This window comes from Myotis myotis, unplaced genomic scaffold (genome assembly GCF_014108235.1).
Source record: "Myotis myotis isolate mMyoMyo1 unplaced genomic scaffold, mMyoMyo1.p scaffold_m19_p_11, whole genome shotgun sequence".
NCBI classification, from domain to species: Eukaryota; Metazoa; Chordata; class Mammalia; order Chiroptera; family Vespertilionidae; genus Myotis; species Myotis myotis.
This window is the reverse complement of record NW_023416315.1, coordinates 12,320,040-12,338,220: the sequence shown is the minus strand read 5'-3', so window position 1 is coordinate 12,338,220 and position 18,181 is coordinate 12,320,040. Positions and strand designations below refer to the sequence as shown.

Sequence of the window (18,181 nt, the reverse complement as noted above, 5' to 3'; positions counted from 1 at the left end):
GGGACTGATATGCAAAGAGCCTAGTTCTTGAGACATTATATTATGTACCTGGTTCCTTTTGGTGGCTCTCTCAGGTAGGAGGGAGCACGGCCAACCACCACCCTGTATAAGCAGCCTGCCACATTCTTTCCTCCGGGCAGAAAGAATAAACCAAGACCTGCCCATAGACACACACAGGAATACTTAGGGACATTAAATTTTGTCTGTCTTTATGAGCGGCGGGGGAGGGGAGGCGCAGGGGCAGGTCTGGGAAACCACTATGAATAAGCCATTTGAATAACTATTTAGTCTAGTAAAGCTAGCAACTTTGAAAGGCTTAAAAATGATTTCACCTTTGACATGTTACATATATGCGAATTATCTGATTCTGAATCTTTTAATAAAAATGTATGTTTCTTTTTGCCTCTGATACTATTAAAAGGCTTAAAAATATGTCTTAAAGGACAAAGAAAAAAGTCCTTTTTATAAAAGCTGACTGTGGTTCTGTTATTTTAATGGCATTTTACCTCATTCACATCACATAGCTTGGAATGATTTCAAGCTGGTCATATACAAAAAGGGCACTCTGGTTAATACAGGGGCCCAAGTGCTCAGACGCTGTCTCCCCGCCCACTGTGCAGCTACAGGCATTAAAGCACTGTCTTGGGTGGTGAGCTGGCACCAGAGGGTCAGATGTGCTGGAGAGCTCCTTCTCTTTACAGAGTTTGAAAGGTAACTTTCATTGTCTGCATTACTTCCTAGCAATTACTCTTATCAATACTCCCCTGCCCTGGTAGGACAGTAAAACAGTGAGAAAGCTCCACATTATATAAAAGTAGGAAATGTTGCCTCACTGTGGAATGAGTGACTGCACCTTAACCATGAAGTATCCAAGATGAGTGATGATTCTTTTGTTAAATTAAAGAAAAAAATATCTGCTATGAAAGTACCACTAAACTTTTAAAATTATTATTAGCAATTAGGTTTAAATAAATTTATTGTTTTCATCTCTTTAAACTACTGAAGAAGACATATTTAATCTTTTACTTAACAGAGAATATTGAGGCTGAATGTTTCCCCCTTTGTAGCTGTGCATCAATTTACCTGTGCAAAATCAGCAGCAAGTCGCATTTTCCCGCCTTCACCGAGAGGTCTTATGAGACTGGCATTGCGGATAAAAAGTTCAATTGCTCTTTGGGCAATAGCTTCAGTGTTGTCAAAGACAAAATCCAAGCACTCGAAGTGTTTGAAGTAGTCACTCATAACCCTGGCAATGAAACCTTGGAGCTCCTTCATGTACAGAGAACAAGGGACATCAGGCCTCCCTGAGCTGGGTAATGACCTGCAAAAGACAAAAACAGCCAATGCACTAAAGGGACTATTTGGCTTTTGTTCTCCCCTCTGCCCATCAATCCTGAGCATTTCCCCCTTCTGGTGCTTATTTTTATTTTTGCTAAGAGTTACAGGGCATATAATAATGCTTACGTTATATTCTAAAGGTTGTTTTAAGATGTTAGGAGGATTACTGAGAGAATCGTAGAATCCATTTACCTAAAGATTTTTTTTGGGGGGGGAATCTTATTTATTGACTGATTCTAGAGCAAGAGAGCAAGAGAGAAACATCGATTTGTTGTTCCACTTATTAATGAACGCATTGTTCTTCCATGTATGTGCCTTGACTGGTGATCAAACTCAAAACCTTGGTGTATAGGGACGATGATCTAACCAACTGAGCTACCTGGCCAGGGCAGCTCAAGAGTATTAAAAATGAAATAGACAAGCACATGTCTTAGATAATGCATGTCAGTGCCTTACATACTCTTTGACCTCTAAGGACTCTTCCAGATTTACAACTCTTCATCAACTCATATGTTTTACCTGGTTAGTGAATTGAATAGTGGGTCCTGAAATAGCATTTTACACTTTATAAATGCTGCCTTTCCCAAACAAATTCTTGGCAAAGATGATTCTGCTATGGTCCTATTTAATCTGATCTGTCCAACAGTAGAATTCTGACTTTGGAATTGGTTATGTAACAATACATATCATATGCAATTTTTCCTCCCAGTTGATGAGATTTGAAAAGGCTTTAATTGGGTCAATAGATGATGCCAGCTGATGCTCCATGAAATACTATTTATAAGTGTTTATAATTGCTCTTTAAAGAATATATTCAAAGAATGTGAAATATTTATAGGAAAGAAGAGTTAAATCAAAATTAGAACTCACCTGATATTAATTAACTAGCCAGTGAGATCACTGGCTACATAATACTGAATCGTTTTTAAAATATAAGTTAAGTGTTTCCACATTCTGAGAGTGACATAAAGAAAGTGGCAATGGTCTAGAGAAAAACTGACTCAAATGCAAGAGAATGAGGTGAGCTTATTTTCATATACAGCAATGGTTATTATAAGTAGGATGCTTCCAGAAGCAGATAGGAATAGAGTAAGTAGTTAGAAATTCCATTCAAGCTCAGGGACTGCAAGAGACACACAGGGAAAGAGTGAGTTGTGTGGATTTAGGGAGAGGGCTATTTTCCCCCTGCACATGACCTATGCCACCATGCCTGTGTTGGTCCCCCATGCCCTAACATACATGGCATTAGTCTGAAGTACTGCACTAGCTGCACCCTGGTGACTCTGAGGCCCCGCCCTGCCCAGTTGGCACATGGCGGTGGACTCTGCTGGTGGCGACCAGCCTGGTCCTGTGCTGCAGTATTTCCTGAGAAACTCCTGGGGAGTCCGGGTGGGCTATGGGGGTAACAGACACAGGGAGAGGCTTAGTTCTGTGGCTTACAGTGAAGGCCTTCTGCCTGCATGCCTGATGGGTGTCACCTTTCCTCCACCTTACCCAATCTTAATCTGCTTTTGCCTGATGAACTCGACTGGCTCATCCCTAATGGCTCTTGAGACTCTATGCCACCACCGCCACCAATCCCCAAGCAGATGACGGCCGGCCTTAGTGTACCCAGAGACTTCTGCTCAGTGGCCTCGGACCTGGCACTGGTGCTGAGTTTCAATCTGTATTAACCTGGTAGCCTTCTGGTATCTCCCTGAGAACCTAAATCACACAACTCATATATTACCTATGGCTCTTTCAGTGGCTGAGCCTATCAAGCAGCAGCAGGCTGCCAAGTGCGTTGGGCCTTTTGCTGACGTGCCCCAGGCCTGGTACTGGTGGCAGCAGGCATTGGTACACAGTTTGGCCCATCCCATGTGCATTCAGGCAAAGCACAGACAACTACTAACTGTAGATCACTTTGTAACTCCTAACAGGGAGCCAAGGGCAGGTCACAGGCAGCTTCTGACATTGACCTACATAGGAGCCAGCATACCAGTGGCTCCCTTCAGACCAAACAGAGCATGACCTCATTAGCTCCACAAGAGGCACACCCAAAGGGAGTTCTCCACCTTGCTGGGATGAATTCTGTTCCTGGGGTCTGCCCCTACACAGCAGCTCATAAACTGTGGTCATGGCCAATCATCACTGACAACCTGAGAGTCAACCACACCCAGGGACACAACAATAGCTAGCGAAGCTCAACTACACTATGAGGACTCACATAATGCACACAAGAGACATTCCTGGTGCACCCCCTGGTCCTATTAAACAAATTTCAAATACCAGGAAACCATGTTGAGAATTACTTGTTAGATAGGAAGGAATTCTGTAACCACATTATAGATGAGGTTGGGGTTGGCCTAGAACAGCGGTTCTCAACCTGTGAGTCGCGACCCCTGTGGGGGTCGAATGACCCTTTCACAGGGGTCGCCTAAGACCATCGGAAAACACATATATAATTACATATTGTTTTGTGATTAATCACTATACTTTAATTATGTTCAATCTGTAACAATGAAAATACATCCTGCATATCAGATATTTACATTACGATTCATAACAGTAGCAAAATTACAGTTATGAAGTAGCAACGAAAATAATTTTATGGTTGGGGGTCACCACAACATGAGGAACTGTATTAAAGGGTTGCGGCATTAGGGAGGTTGAGAACCACTGGCCTAGAAGATAAACCTGATTTATTCCTTTTACCTAGAAGAAGTGCAGAGGACTTGGGAGGGCAGGTGTTCACTTTTGATTTTCCAAGTGTGTCCCTTAGAGGCTATCCCTACTGTAAAAGTGGTGCCTAATCTTGAATAGTTTAATCCAACTTTACGTTATGTTTCATGTAAGCCATACATATAGGACATGACATACCAGAATTACTAACAACAATATTATAGAAAGGGGGGAAATTATTGCTTTGCTATAGGAACAATACTTTAAATACACTATAAACCAACAGTGATCCACAGTCGTATACTTCCATATATGGAAAATGACTTGCAGTAGAATCTCAAGTATCTGCTGCATATGAACAAGGTGAAATGGAACCATCAAAGGCCATTTGGGGAAAAAACATGGATGTTATACACCTTAAAATAAAGCTTCAATTTCATAATAACCCTACAGTTAAAGAAACAATCTGGCTCACTAGTATTTAGGCAAACTAGTAAGAGCATACCTATTTGGGAAACCAACTTTTAATGTCTAATGTGTTACCTGTAGGCACTAGTTTGGCTCATCAATATAATTACTGAAGTATCTCACCACTCATAAAATAAAACTTTAAAAATCTCTTCATTTTTGCTTACTTTTCAGAGGCACAGATGATTTGCCTAACTGTAACCTTTCAGTTCACATTTGAACAAAGTTCATTTCTTCCCAAATAGGGGTATCAGCAATTTTATATTCTTACTAGAGACCTGGTGCACGAATTCGTGCACGGTTGGGGTCCCTCGGCCTGGCCGGCGAACGGGATTAATTGGGGCCGATGGGAGCGGCCAGCCAGCCAGGGAGGAACCGCGGGAGGTTGGCCAGCCGGCTGCAGAGGGACCGCAGGAGGGCTCCAGGGAGTGTACAGTCCTCTCATCCAGTCCCGATAGGCCGGAAGCAAGTTAATCTACTGGTCGGAGTGTCTGCCCTCTGGTGATCAGTGCGTGTCATAGCGACTGGTTGAGCAGTCGACCAAATGGTTGATCAACTAGTTGGACACTTAGCATATTATGCTTTTATTATATTCTTATATCCAAATATTACAGCATTTTTGTGTAGAATCACTTTACCCTTTGGTGCTTCCTACCATTATAAAAAATAGAGACTGACGTTTTACCCTTCAAAAAATACTTTATAAATGAAATGATAAATGATTTGAAAAATTAAAGGATAGTGTAATAATCACACAATTTTTCCACAAACAGACTAGTGGCTGGAAATTTAATAAAGTAGATATTCTTTTAAACAACATGAATATAAAGAAAAACAGGACAGTTCAAAATAGTAACTAAACATGAAATGTTATTCTTGGGAACATTTTTCTCAGTTTGTTGAGATCCTGATTCCAGATGTATCCTCTGTTTGGCACAAATAAATTTTTGGTTTGGACATTTCTCACATCGACAATAACTATTCCAAATTCTCCATAAAAGGTTTTCTAATATACTGAGTCAAAACCATTTAACTCTACTTAAAAAGACTGCAGTAAACACTGGTTAGGAACTATGATTCTTATTCTCAGGATAATATGATATGGATAAGCATATGAAACAGCTATGAAACAATACCAAAATGTTTATGACGAAGTGTGATATGACTAGATTAGATTGCTACAAAACTCTGAGAAAGGAAAATCCCTCTGGGAGAGGTTGGCGGAGCCTGCCCTCAAAGCTGGAGCAGGATTTGGATTTGACACAAGGAATACCATGCCTATACGAGAACTCAAGTACATGGTGTTTGTGAAAAGTAAAAAAAAAGATAAAATTAGAAAGAGATGATGGTACAGACTACCAAAAGTCCTTAAGTGCCAAGCTGAGTCCTGTAGATGTTAATGATTCTATGTTTCAATGACAGGAGAGAAATAATGAAAACAAGAACTGAAAAAATTTCATCTGCTAATGGTGCTCATCCTATTTAATAAAAGCCTAATATGGTAAGTGTCTGGGCGTCTGGTCGGCCGTTCAACCAATCAAAGTGTAATATGCTAATGATATGCTAAGGCCACTCAACCGCTCGCTGACATGCACTGACCACCAGGGGGCAGAGAGTCGACCAGTCGACCAGTTGCTATGACCTGCACTGACCAATAGCGGGCATACGCTCTGACTGGTAGGTTAGCTTGCTGCTGGGGTCTGGCCGATTGGGACTGAGCGAGACAGGCCAGATAATCCCTGGAGCCCTTCCCCGGTCCTTCCCGGGCTGGCCAATCCGATGGTCCCTCCCCAGCTGGCCTCCCGCAGTTGCTCCGAGGCCCCGATTGTGCACTGGTGGGGTCCCTCAGCCTGGCCTGCACCCTCTTGCAATCTGGGACCCCTTGGGGGATGTCGAAGAGCCAGTTTTTGCCCAATCCCGCCGGCCAAACCAAGGGACCCCACTGGTGCACAAATTCATGCACCAGGCCTCTAGTAATGAATAAAGTAGGATAAGGTTGGAGGCTAACTCTGACACAAGAGGAACAAACTCTAGATATTAGGAGACTTCAGGGGATCAGCGTGGAGAGGGGAATGAAAAACAAATACAAAGGCTAGTGAAAATTTTGGTTTAAAGTTATTACCCAGAAAAGTCTTCTTGGTGCATGGTGATGATTATGGCCTCTATAGCATCTCCCACTGAAGTCAGTAAGGGTTGAACAGCATTTCCCATAAGAACATGGATTGTCTGAAAAGAAGAAAAAAGGGAGGAAAAACAAAATTGAAGACTAACAAAGAAATCTGATATGAGAAGCATTCTGACTTAAAGTTTTCCTATTTTATCAAAGTAGTTATAATAACTCAACAGAAGTCTGCTCCTCTCCCTAACTGCTGTCAGAAATGATTTTTAAAGCATAATAGTTGTAGAACATGGCACTGAAAAATCTCAACTCCTCCACACTGCTCATTTTAGAAAAAGAGAGGAATAGTGCCACTATGAAGTTTGGAGACATTGTTTCATTGTTACAACTGGGGTGAGCCAGGGTTTTGTTGCTGGCATCTTGTGGGCAGAAGATGGAGATGTTGCTAAACATCCTACAGGACAGTCTCCAACAACAAAGAACTAATATGTCAATAGTGCTAAGACTGAGAAACTGTTCTATAGTGAGATATAACCATTGGTTAGGTTATGCCAAATGCTAGACCTTAGTTATGGGTTTTTAGTGTAAAAGTACTGACCGGGCTTCAATAGTTTTACACTAAAATCTAAACATTCAAAATAAAAAATTTAAGAACATTATATATGTTATGATTATACACAGAATGAAGATGGATGGCTTTGACTCAGACAAATGATTTCATCCAACAAGAAAAGTTTAAATAGGACCCTTATTCAATAAACTTCTAAATGTCGTCTCCAGCCCTCTGACACAGGTAGGTTACAGTGATATCAGCGCTCTAGGAGTGCTAGGAGATCATGAGAGAGACAACTCATACTGAGAGGATCTGAAATCCAAAAAAGTGTTGCTTGAACTGAATTTCAAAGGACAAATAGGGAAGAACCACTTGACACAGGGTAGGGGTAGGGGGGCTTATGTTAAGGCAGAGGAGCCTGGGAAAGCTGATGCATTTGGGGAACTGCAAGCCTTCAATACCGATAGCGTGAGGTGCCTGCCTATGTAGGAAAGAGCCAGGCAGCAGGTGTACTCCGCGTAGAGGGCTAAGGAGTTGGGAGTTTATCCTGAAGGGACTGGGAAATCAATGATGGGTTTTCAGCCATGCAAAAATGTGGTTAAAGGTTTGAATTTAAAGGGAAGTGGATGCGGGGATAGGGCACCAGGTTGGCCATGCCTTAGATCTCAGTTCAGTTCCGAAAGCCTTACTCGCAAAAACCACTCTTAGTTTGCTCTGTACCTGCATGGCTGATAAGTCAAATGAAGACTAGTGCAGAGTTGGAACAGAGATTGGGCATCCTTCTCCCCTGACTCTCTCCATTCTGAGGTTTGCCTCTCACTTTCCAGCAGCCCTGGTTGACCTGGGCTCTTTCCCCAGGTTCCTTTGGCCTGAAGGTCTGCAGGTTTCGTTCTGTTTTGTTTTTCTCTCGTTTTTAGCCACCCAGACTTGCCTGAGCCAGGACTGCAGTCACCACTTTTAGAGCAAAGTCACGCACAATGAGAAACTCTTCTTGTTGCGTGCTCTAGATTTCCACATCCTGCTTTTTCTCATCTCGAAAGCCCTCCAGTAGGCTTTTTTGTTTCGTTTGTTTTTTTTATTTTCCCCATAATTATTTGTAGCAGGATGTGTAGTTAGATACCCTTTTATATCAGAGTTGGAAACCAATCCTATGCAGTTATAAACTTTCTACAAAGAAAACTACAGGCCCACATGGCTTCATTGGTGAATTCTACTAAGTATTTAAAGAAGAAAACAGTACAAATTCTATACAAATTCTTCCAGAAAATAGAAGAGGATGAAACATTTCCAAACCTAATTGGTGAGGTGAGTATTAACTTTATATAAAAACCAAGCAAAGAATTACAAGAAACTATATACCAATATCCCTGATGATTATAGATACAAACATCTTTAACAAACATTAGGTAAATCAAATCCAGGAATACATAAAAAGGGTAATAAATCATAACCAAGGTCAGTCTGATATTTGAAAATAAATTCCTATAAAGGATTTTATTAACAGAACAAAGGAGTAAAACCATGATCATATCAATAGATTCAGAAAAAGCCATTTGATGAAACAATACCATTTATTATAATAAAAAGTTTCCATAAACTAAAACTAGAAGGGAACTTTCTTAATCTCATAAAGGCCATCTTAAAACACACACACACACACACACACACACACACACACACACACACACCTTCTAGCTAACATCATACTTAAAATAGTAAAATACTGAGTGCCTGCACCCAGTCAACAAGGTCTACTCTCACCAGTTCTATTTAGGACTATAAAACAAGGCATGAAAAGGCAGGCATAAAGGTCAGAAAGCAAGAAATAAAATTGTCTCCATTTGCACATGATGATGGCATACACAGAAAACTTAATAGCTGATGAAGTTTCCTACTTAGGGAAAATATAAAACAGGAAGAGAAGAGAGCATCTTGGGGAATGCCTTCAAGGATGGGCAGAGTACTAACAACTATGAGAGGAAATTGAGAAAGGAGATAAAATTATATTTCATAAGCTCTTTGCAAAAAAAGCAGGGAATTCTGTCATACATTTTAAAAGGATTTATTTAAAATAACTAAGATTACAAAAATATTGAAGCCTTAGCAATCGGGGATATTCATTCATCTAGAACAGGGGTGGGCAAACTTTTTGACTCGAGGGCCACAATGGGTTCTTAAACTGGACCGGAGGGCCGGAACAAAAGCATGGATGGAGTGTTTGTGTGAACTAATATAAATTCAAAGTAAACATCATTACCTAAAAGGGTACGGTCTTTTTTTTTTTTAGTTTTATTCATTTCAAACAGGCCGGATCCGGCCCGCGGGCTGTAGTTTGCCCACGGCTGATCTAGAACATCAAAACTTCACAATAAGGAGGAAATGAAAAACTGTCATATATAAACTTAGCAATACAATCACTATCTGTACCATTCAATCACAGTAATAAATGAAACAGAATTATTGGGCCAAGGTGTTTAAATGGTACTTAGAGCTGAGGTGGTTACAATGAAATGACTTGAAATTAAGAGTAATTATGCCACTCATGACAAACTAAATAATGCTTATAACATGATGGTGAACTTCAAGCCTAAATAACATTTGATTTTAGATACAATTTCAAAGAAAAGGCTATTATATGTCTTTACCTATATTTTCAGTAGATAGAAAAGTATGTTTAATATATTTTCTACAAACTATTTTTTTTTTTTTTTTTTTTTTTTTTAATTAAATCTTTATTGTTCAGATTATTACATTTGTTCCTCTTTTTTTTCCCCCCATAACTCCCCTCCTCCCAGTTCCCGCCCCACCCTCCGCCCTCACTCCCCACCCACTGTCCTCATCCATAGGTACACGATTTTTGTCCAGTCTCTTCCCGCATCTCCCACACCCCTTTCCCCCCCAGGAATAGTCAGTCCATTCCCTTTCTATGTCCCTGATTCTATTATAATCACCAGTTCATTCTGTTCATCAGATTATTTATTCACTTGATTCTTAGATTCACTTGTTGATAGATGCATATTTGTTGTTCATAATTTGTATCTTTATCTTTTACTTCCTCTTCCTCTTCTTAAAGGATACCTTTCAGCATTTCATATAATCCTGGTTTGGTGGTGATGAACTCCTTTAGCTTTTCCTTATCTGTGAAGCTCTTTATCTGACCTTCAATTCTGAATGATAGCTTTGCTGGATAAAGTAATCTTGGTTGTAGGTTCTTGGTATTCATCACTTTGAATATTTCTTGCCACTCCCTTCTGGCCTGCAAAGTTTCTGTTGAGAAATCAGCTGACAGTCGTATGGGTATTCCCTTGTAGGTAACTGAGTTTCTTTCTCTTGCTGTTTTTAAGATTCTCTCTTTATCTTTTGCTCTTGGCATTTTAATGATGATGTGTCTTGGTGTGGTCCTCTTTGGATTCCTTTTGTTTGGGGTTCTCCGCGCTTCTTGGACCTGTAAGTCCATTTCTTTCACCAGGTGGGGGAAGTTTTCTGTCATTATTTCTTCAAATAGGTTTTCAATATCTTGCTCTCTCTCATCTTCTGGCACCCCTATAATTCTGATGTTGGTACGCTTGAAGCTGTCCCAGAGGCTCCTTACACTATCCTCGCATTTTTGGATTCTTTTTTCATTTTGCTTTTCCGGTTGGGTGTTTTTTGCTTCCTCGCATTTCAAATCATTGACTTGATTCTTGCGCTCCTCTGGTCTGCTGTCGGGAGTCTGTATAATATTCGTTATTTCAGTCCGTGTATGCTTAATTTCTAGTTGGTTCCCCAATATAAGATCGAGGGTCTTATTAGTTTTCTTGTAGATCTCATTAAGTTTATCGGCGGCTTCTAAACAGTTCTTGAGAGACCTTAAAAGTGTGGTTCTGAACTCTATATCTTCCATTGACAATTTTGTCCTGTTTCTTTGTCTCCGCATTTTGTTATGCTTTCTTGGTGCACCCCCTAGTGGTCTTTGTTCGAAGTCTTATAGTTAAATCTTGATTGTTGTAGCTAATTCCAGGGAGGGTTTGACCTCCAGGCCAAGTGGCTATGAGAATCAGCTGTGTCAGCAGTGAGAGAACTTCTGTCCTCTAGGGAGGTGCTAATCTGGCGTTTGCCTGAGGCTATCCGGCAAATGCCTGTGTGCAGGGCTTGGGCGGGGCGGGTCGCACAGGGTCAACAGGGTGGGCCGGAGAGAGCAGTTATGGCGGCTCTCAGTCCTGTCCCCAGGAGCCCTGCCTCTCTGAGTCCCAGCACCCGCTGCAAAGCTCAGAGAGAAAGCTGCACTCGCTCTGACCGAAGCCAGACAGTCCCGCTTCTCCTGTTTGAGTCTGGGTCCCTAAAGACTCGCCCGGATCTGGAGCTCAGAGTCTGCGACTCCCTCCCGATTGAAAACGCCAACCGTGCCCTCCGCCGCCAGCCTGCTCGCGCACTCCGCACCTCAGAATTTGACTTCAGCACTGCGCCTCCTCTGAGTGTCCGTATGCGTTTCTCTTTCCTCCTAGTTGTAGGACTTCCACTCAGCCAGCGTTCCTGTGGTTCTGGGTGATGTCCCTTCCGTTTTTTGGTTTCACTTTTGAAGTAGTTGTTCAAAGCAGCAAACTCCGGCGTTAACCTATGCCGCCATCTTGGTTCTCTACAAACTATTAAAACCATAGATTTTTGGTCCTTGGGCTGCAGTCATGTATTCATCATTAACATTCTATCCCTAACTCAAAGTGAGGTAACAAGCTTCATATAATGTTATGAAATACAGTTTTATGAAATAGTCTTTTCTTTAAGTAGGAGGGTTTTATTAGTGTTTTCCTTAATGTGTCATAATGATTTTGATAAGCTTGAACTAAAAATCAAGGTCAAACTGTTAAACTGAGTTCTGTTAACATAAGCAATTAAGTCTCTAACTGGCATGGCCACTGCAAGATGCCTTTGAACTGATTGCTAATCTTCTCAAGGGCAAAGATTAAAGTTTCAGTAAAGTGCAGTGCCCAGCTACATAAGATACTGGTTCTGGTGGGCAAACCTCAGCGTGAGGGCTACAGCCCAAGATGAAGTCAATTTTCCTTGCACTGACCTCAACTCCCAGCCCAAAGTGACTGTTGGGAATAACCTTAATTGTATGTTAAAATTCAGAGAATCCACCCTATATGAATTATCGTCTCCAAGGAATTCTATTTTTAACTTATCCAGAAGGTTTTTATTATCAGGAAAAGTGTAGGCACTCTATCTTAATCTTTAGAATGAACTTTCTCAAACATCAATTTAGTGGATCATTATCAGGATGTTTTAAAAAATAATATATGAGTACAGAAAAATAAGAGTACATCACAAAAATAAGGGAAAGTATTGTTTTGTGAAACCTGTTTTAAGTATGGAAATGTATATAGATGTATATTCTATATATGTGTATATGTGTGTATATATATTTATATGTATATATATATGCAATTGTATATGCAGATATATTAATAAATGCTTATGTATTATGTATGGGGTGCCAAAGTAAAATTTATTTCTTATCTTGGGTAGTGATCAAAAAATGTTTGACAGTACTGCTAGAATATAAGGAAAAGATGTGGAACTACAGAAAAGAAAACTACATGTATTTCCTGCTTAGGAGCAAGAATATTAAAACCGTTCGGTTTGTCATACTGACCTGATTTTATACTGTTTTTATGATCAGTAATAAATTGGGCAACTCTTACTAAAAACAATTACTTTATTATGGCAGCTTTAATAATATTTCATGATAATGAGATGAGCACTCTGAATCTCCCATCAACATTGTTTTCCATTAAACTTCCTTAGTAGCTAGAAAGGAGGTATATTTATGTTGGAGTATATTAAAAAGGTAATTTACTCTAGTTTCAAACCTTAGAGACACACTTTACAGTTTCTTAACCTTGGCATTATTGACATTTTGAGCTCCATAATTTTTTTGTTAATCCTCACTTGAGGATATTTTTCCATTGATTTTTAGAGAGAGTGGAAGAGCGAGGGAAAGACAGAGACATCAATGTGAAAGAGACACATCGACTGGTTGCTTCCTGCATACTCCCCCACCAGGGCCCGGGCAGGGGAGGAGCCTACAACCAAGGTACGGGCCCTTGACTGGAGTAAAACCTGGGTCCCTCTGATTCCCAGGCCAACGTTCTATCCACTGAGCCAAACCAGCTAGGGTTCTATAGTTCTTTTTGTGGAGAGCTGTCCTATGTATTGCAGGTTTAACAGCATCCCTGGTACTAGATGCACCCCTTTCCCAGTTGTGACAATCAAAACGTTTTCAGATATTGTTAAATGTCCATAGGGGACAAAATCAACCTGGTGAAGAACCACTACGTTAACAGGATAATGCTTGCCTGTACTACTTTAAGACACAGTGAATACTTGCTTCTCTTGCTTGTGATACAATTATCCTACGTGGAACACAATCTGTAGACACCAACAGAGTCAATATATTTTTAAATTCTAGAAAATATAAACACACATGTATCCTCCCTCTTTAGGATAAGTATGAACATGGTACTTTTGGTATATGTAGAGAATTCAGAATTAGTTTTAAAATGTGACATCTCCCACTCATTCAAACAAATAATTCTAAAACCCACTTTGATCTATAGTCAAAGATTCAATGAAATTATTTTACCTTTAGGGCTGAAATTATAGTTTGCTCAGCTGCTGGTGGAAATGAGCACTGACTGGAAACCACCTAAAACAAAGTTTTGATCCAGTTAAACTTTTGTTTAAGCTATTTTTTAAAAATATGTTTTTATTGATTTCAGAGAGAGGAAGTGAAAGGGAGAAAGAGAGAGAATCATCAATGAGAGAGAAACATCAATTGGTTGCTTCCTGCATGCCCCCGCCTCCCCGTCATATGCCCTGACTTGGAAATTGAACCAGCAACCTTTTGGGATAATGCCCAACAGAGCCACACCAACCAGGGCAAAACAGGATGATTACTTTAGAGGAATGTCTCACAAATGTTTTAAAAACGCATTAGCGTTTGGAGCTCAGTTAAACTAGGATGAAATTGGTTGGAGCTCAGTTAAACTAGGATGAAAAATACTTTCCTGTATAAAGCACATATATACTTCAAATAATCAAACCTTAAGAGGAGCTAGTTTCTATTATTCACTCTACATAGATTTTAATGATAAAGTTATAACTTGAAAAGGTCGGTCTAAAGCCATATTTATGTATTTCTTTAAAAATTTTCACTCTTCTAGGTTGACTGTAATTTTAAACAGTCTTTAAAATACAAATGTCAGAGCATTTGAGATTTTGCTTCCTATCAATGCTGTCAGTTTGACTCAAATAAACTCATAAAAATTTTTAAAAATAATAATGAAAATAAAATACAAATGTCAGATTTTTTTATAAATCAATGCAAACATTATAAAAATTCTAAAAGTCTCAATAAAAGCATTTAAATCAGGCTAAATAAATACAACACTTCATTGCTTGTGGCGCTTTAGAGTAATAATTAAAGAAAATGGAAAATACATCATTTATTTTTTATTCTTTATTGTTGAAAATACTTCAGATGTCCCCCTTTTTTCCCCATTGGCCCCTTATAGCCCACACCCTCCCCACTTTACCATACTGTTGTCTGTGCCCAGGGGTTATGCATATATGCATACAAGTTCTTTGGTTAATCTCTTCCCGCCCACCCCTGCCATGTATTCTTTTTATTTAGTTTTATTATTTACTTTTCTGAGATTCACTAATAACCCTTTAAAATATATTTTGCTTAGTGTGTGAAATGTACATTTTTAGAAACCCCTACTTGATAAAAGGACTTGTTAAAAAGTTTAGTAAGTGAATAACAGCCACATAATTATTCTAAAATATAAGCTAGTATATGAAAGGTCAAGTTTTAAAGAACATCACCTAATCTTTAGCATCCTTCAGGCTTCTAAACACTTATCTCCCTACCTACTGAAACCTTTGAAGATGAGATGATTTTTATATAGCAAAAACAAGTGACTCAAAGTCAAAGATGGGATGAAAGTGCTTTCCTAAGTAATTATGAATACAGTTCATTTTAGACATATATATGAAGGCACACAAGTTCAGTAATGTCTTTAAAAAATGGCAAAAAGAATATATATAGCCATCAGTGATTATATCATAAAAATTCACAGTTTTCATGCAGCTCCTTCACTCTTTTTGTGAAAAATAGAACCTTTTGACAAGGAGGGCTTAGAGTTCTTACTCTGTCATTAGCTTTGCTGTAAGTTACTGCCACTCACAAGATATCATATTATGCTTTTTAATAGGTATGGAATGGATAATTTATCCTTACATTATTTGTTCAATAAACTGGATTATAACAACCAAACTTGAGAATCTATAGTTCATGTGTTTTAAACTGAATGTACAGATAAAAAGTCACACAAATAAAGGCAAGGGTAAAAGACTGTATAAAGAGACTTAATTCCTCGGTTTATTTTACAGTCATCATGTTTTCATTGCATTATTTTGCAAAAAAAAAATTAAATAATTCATAAACTGTCCAACTTTGAGGCAAGAAGAAAGAAAAACTTGAAATTCAGTCAAAAACATAAAGATAAAGGTTACCTTTGTTACTGACTGGTGCAATCTGAACAGTGAATTCACTACTGCCACATTTCTCCTCTGCCCTTCCGTAAGAGGCCCAATCACCTGACTTGCATCTCCTTGTGTGGAAAGCTGTAAGAATTCAACACAGAAAGAAATGACCATAATGGCGGAGGTGGGGATGGAGGTGGGATTAATGCCCCTCTGACAAAATGGTAACTGGAAATATTCAGGTCAAGCTTTGGACTTTCAGCACGGCAGGAACCTCTGCAGAGATAACACCATGGATATGGAGGTAACCTTACCCAAGAGGAACAGCCTACATCAATACATCACAGCTGATGGACTCCTGAGGGGGTGTGACCCGAAAGTCTAGTATGTGCTGTTATTTTGATACATCAGCATATATTCCTGGGGAATACTTTCTGGCAACTGTTAAGGAAAGGAGGGAGGGAGGAAGGAAGGAAGAAATAAAGGAAGAGAGGAAGGAATAAAAATAAACCTATGTTCTATGTACATTTGACGGTCATCATAATATTCCAATGAAATGAGTGGTGAAAAGAGGTATTACTCTCATTTTTTATAGATTAAAAAATAATTTTAAAGGAAGTTGCCTAAGATTATAATAATGGTATGAAAGATCAGTAGAAGTGGTATCAGAACTTTCTCCTCCTGACCTTTAACTTACTTCTAAATGAATGACTTTTAGGGAACAGGACCTGGAATGCTTTATGAATCAATCTAAAACTATTATAATTCAATTTTTAAAAAATCCACATATAAATCATTCTCATATTGATTATATTTTAATCCATTCCTCTATAACAATTATTATTTAAAGGCAAATTAAACCTGATCAGGACAAATAAAACATGGTGCAAGTTAACTCTATGAATGTGGATGCATAACTCAAACATATGAAAAATTGGCCTTTTAGGAGTGTTCCTAATAGTGAGCCAATAAAATTTGAGAGAAATATGTTTTTTTTTCTTTTGTCTTTCCTTTTACAAACATACACACATATATTTCCAAAATGAAACTCAATTCTTACTTGATAAATTTCTACTTGTGGTAATAAAATACAATTTTTAAAAACGGCAATTAAAATAAAGAGAATAATCCTTTGTTGAAGTTACCACCCATGATAATGGCTATTAAGTCAACAAAAGGTTTTGACATCAGGTTAAATAACTGTAACTTATTTAGCCTTTTCTTGTGGACAGTCACCAACTTGCAATCAGGTTATGTTCTAAAACAACCACTTGTAGTGGGTGAGCCAAAAAAAGCCATAGTTTTCTTACAGAAATTAGGTGAAAAATTAATGGTTAGAATCTCAGAAGAGCCTACAAAATCCAGTTTAACCTCTAAATGGTAAACTAATACTAATAAAAGCTCTGAGCTCCCATGAAACAGCAGGAGATGTGGGCTCTGTACTATGATGAAGGTGGGACGGCTCCTGAATAAGCCACTTGAGAGATTGAAGTGGCAATGGCTAGTGGTGTCAGAGGTTACGGCATATGTTCACTAGTGTTACAATGACCAGTGTTTTTGTGCTATTACCTGCTTTGTTTTAAAAGTGACTCAGAGCTAAGATCCTTGAGGGGGTAATGTGGTAAGCAGTTAGACACAGACATGAGCAGAGCAAGGACCATGGGCCAGGTACAGAAGGCCACCAGGGCAGAAAGCCCCAGGTGCTTAGCAAAGGGTAAAACAGAAACAAGGACCTCCCCCGAGGGTAACTGTCCTCCTCTAGCATATGTTGGTCATGCGATTTGGCCCCTCTCACTTTCCATGTTGCTGGTCGTGTGGTTCTGACCCTCCCCTGACCTTTCCTCCCCTGGCCTGTGGCTAGTCATGTGGTAGATACCTTTAGAGGAGGAACAAGGGGCAGAATAGCCTCATAAGACCCCCATACAAACCCCTGGCAGGACCACTCCCTTAAGCATTAACCCCAGAGATAACATCTAGGCCTCAGTGGTGTTTCAGCTCCAGGCCCAGAAAAAGCAGCCAACCAGAGGAGCGATGCCATGGCTGACCAGCGGAGACCACAGCCCTGAAAGGGCCCACCTGGAAAGCTGCTGAATATTCTATGGAGACCCTCCCTTGGGACCTCCCCTAAAATCCCCACCTTCAAAGCCCGAGGACTGAGGACCCAGCAGCCCTCCCACACCTTTCCAGTCCCTCTCCTTGACTCTTTTCTCTCCTAAGCTCCAAGGGCCCCTTCTTTTGCCTCTGTAACTTGTTTCCTGAGCCCATGTCTTCTGTCACACTTCTTTTACCTCCGTGACTTTTTAAATAAACTTTCTCTTAGTAACAAAAAAAGTGTTATCAGAGCTGAGAAGGGTATATATGGCTGCTTGCCCCTTCTCTCATCTCTTTGGAAACTCCTGAGTTTCCTTTTTCTTTAAATTTTGGTGATGCTATGAGCCTTCTTATATCGCTAAGGTATCAGTTTTCTCTTTCTGATCTTCTCATCTCCCCTTATCTTGGTCTAATGTGCTTTAAAA

General features: G+C 39.6%; 1 protein-coding gene across 4 annotated transcripts in view; it reads right to left on the bottom strand.

The window, feature by feature from the left end:
* The window catches only part of COG5 (component of oligomeric golgi complex 5), a 193,512-nt gene that overhangs the window by 33,019 nt on the left and 142,312 nt on the right, over positions 1 to 18,181 (bottom strand). For all 4 annotated transcript variants that reach the window (XM_036327523.1, XM_036327526.1, XM_036327525.1 and 1 more), the window contains 4 exons: positions 15,696 to 15,806; positions 13,762 to 13,824; positions 6,590 to 6,693; positions 1,084 to 1,321 (listed from right to left, as the gene is read on the bottom strand). In XM_036327523.1, the coding sequence (XP_036183416.1) occupies positions 1,084 to 1,321; positions 6,590 to 6,693; positions 13,762 to 13,824; positions 15,696 to 15,806 (516 nt within the window). The remainder of the gene's footprint in view (positions 1 to 1,083; positions 1,322 to 6,589; positions 6,694 to 13,761; positions 13,825 to 15,695; positions 15,807 to 18,181) is intronic.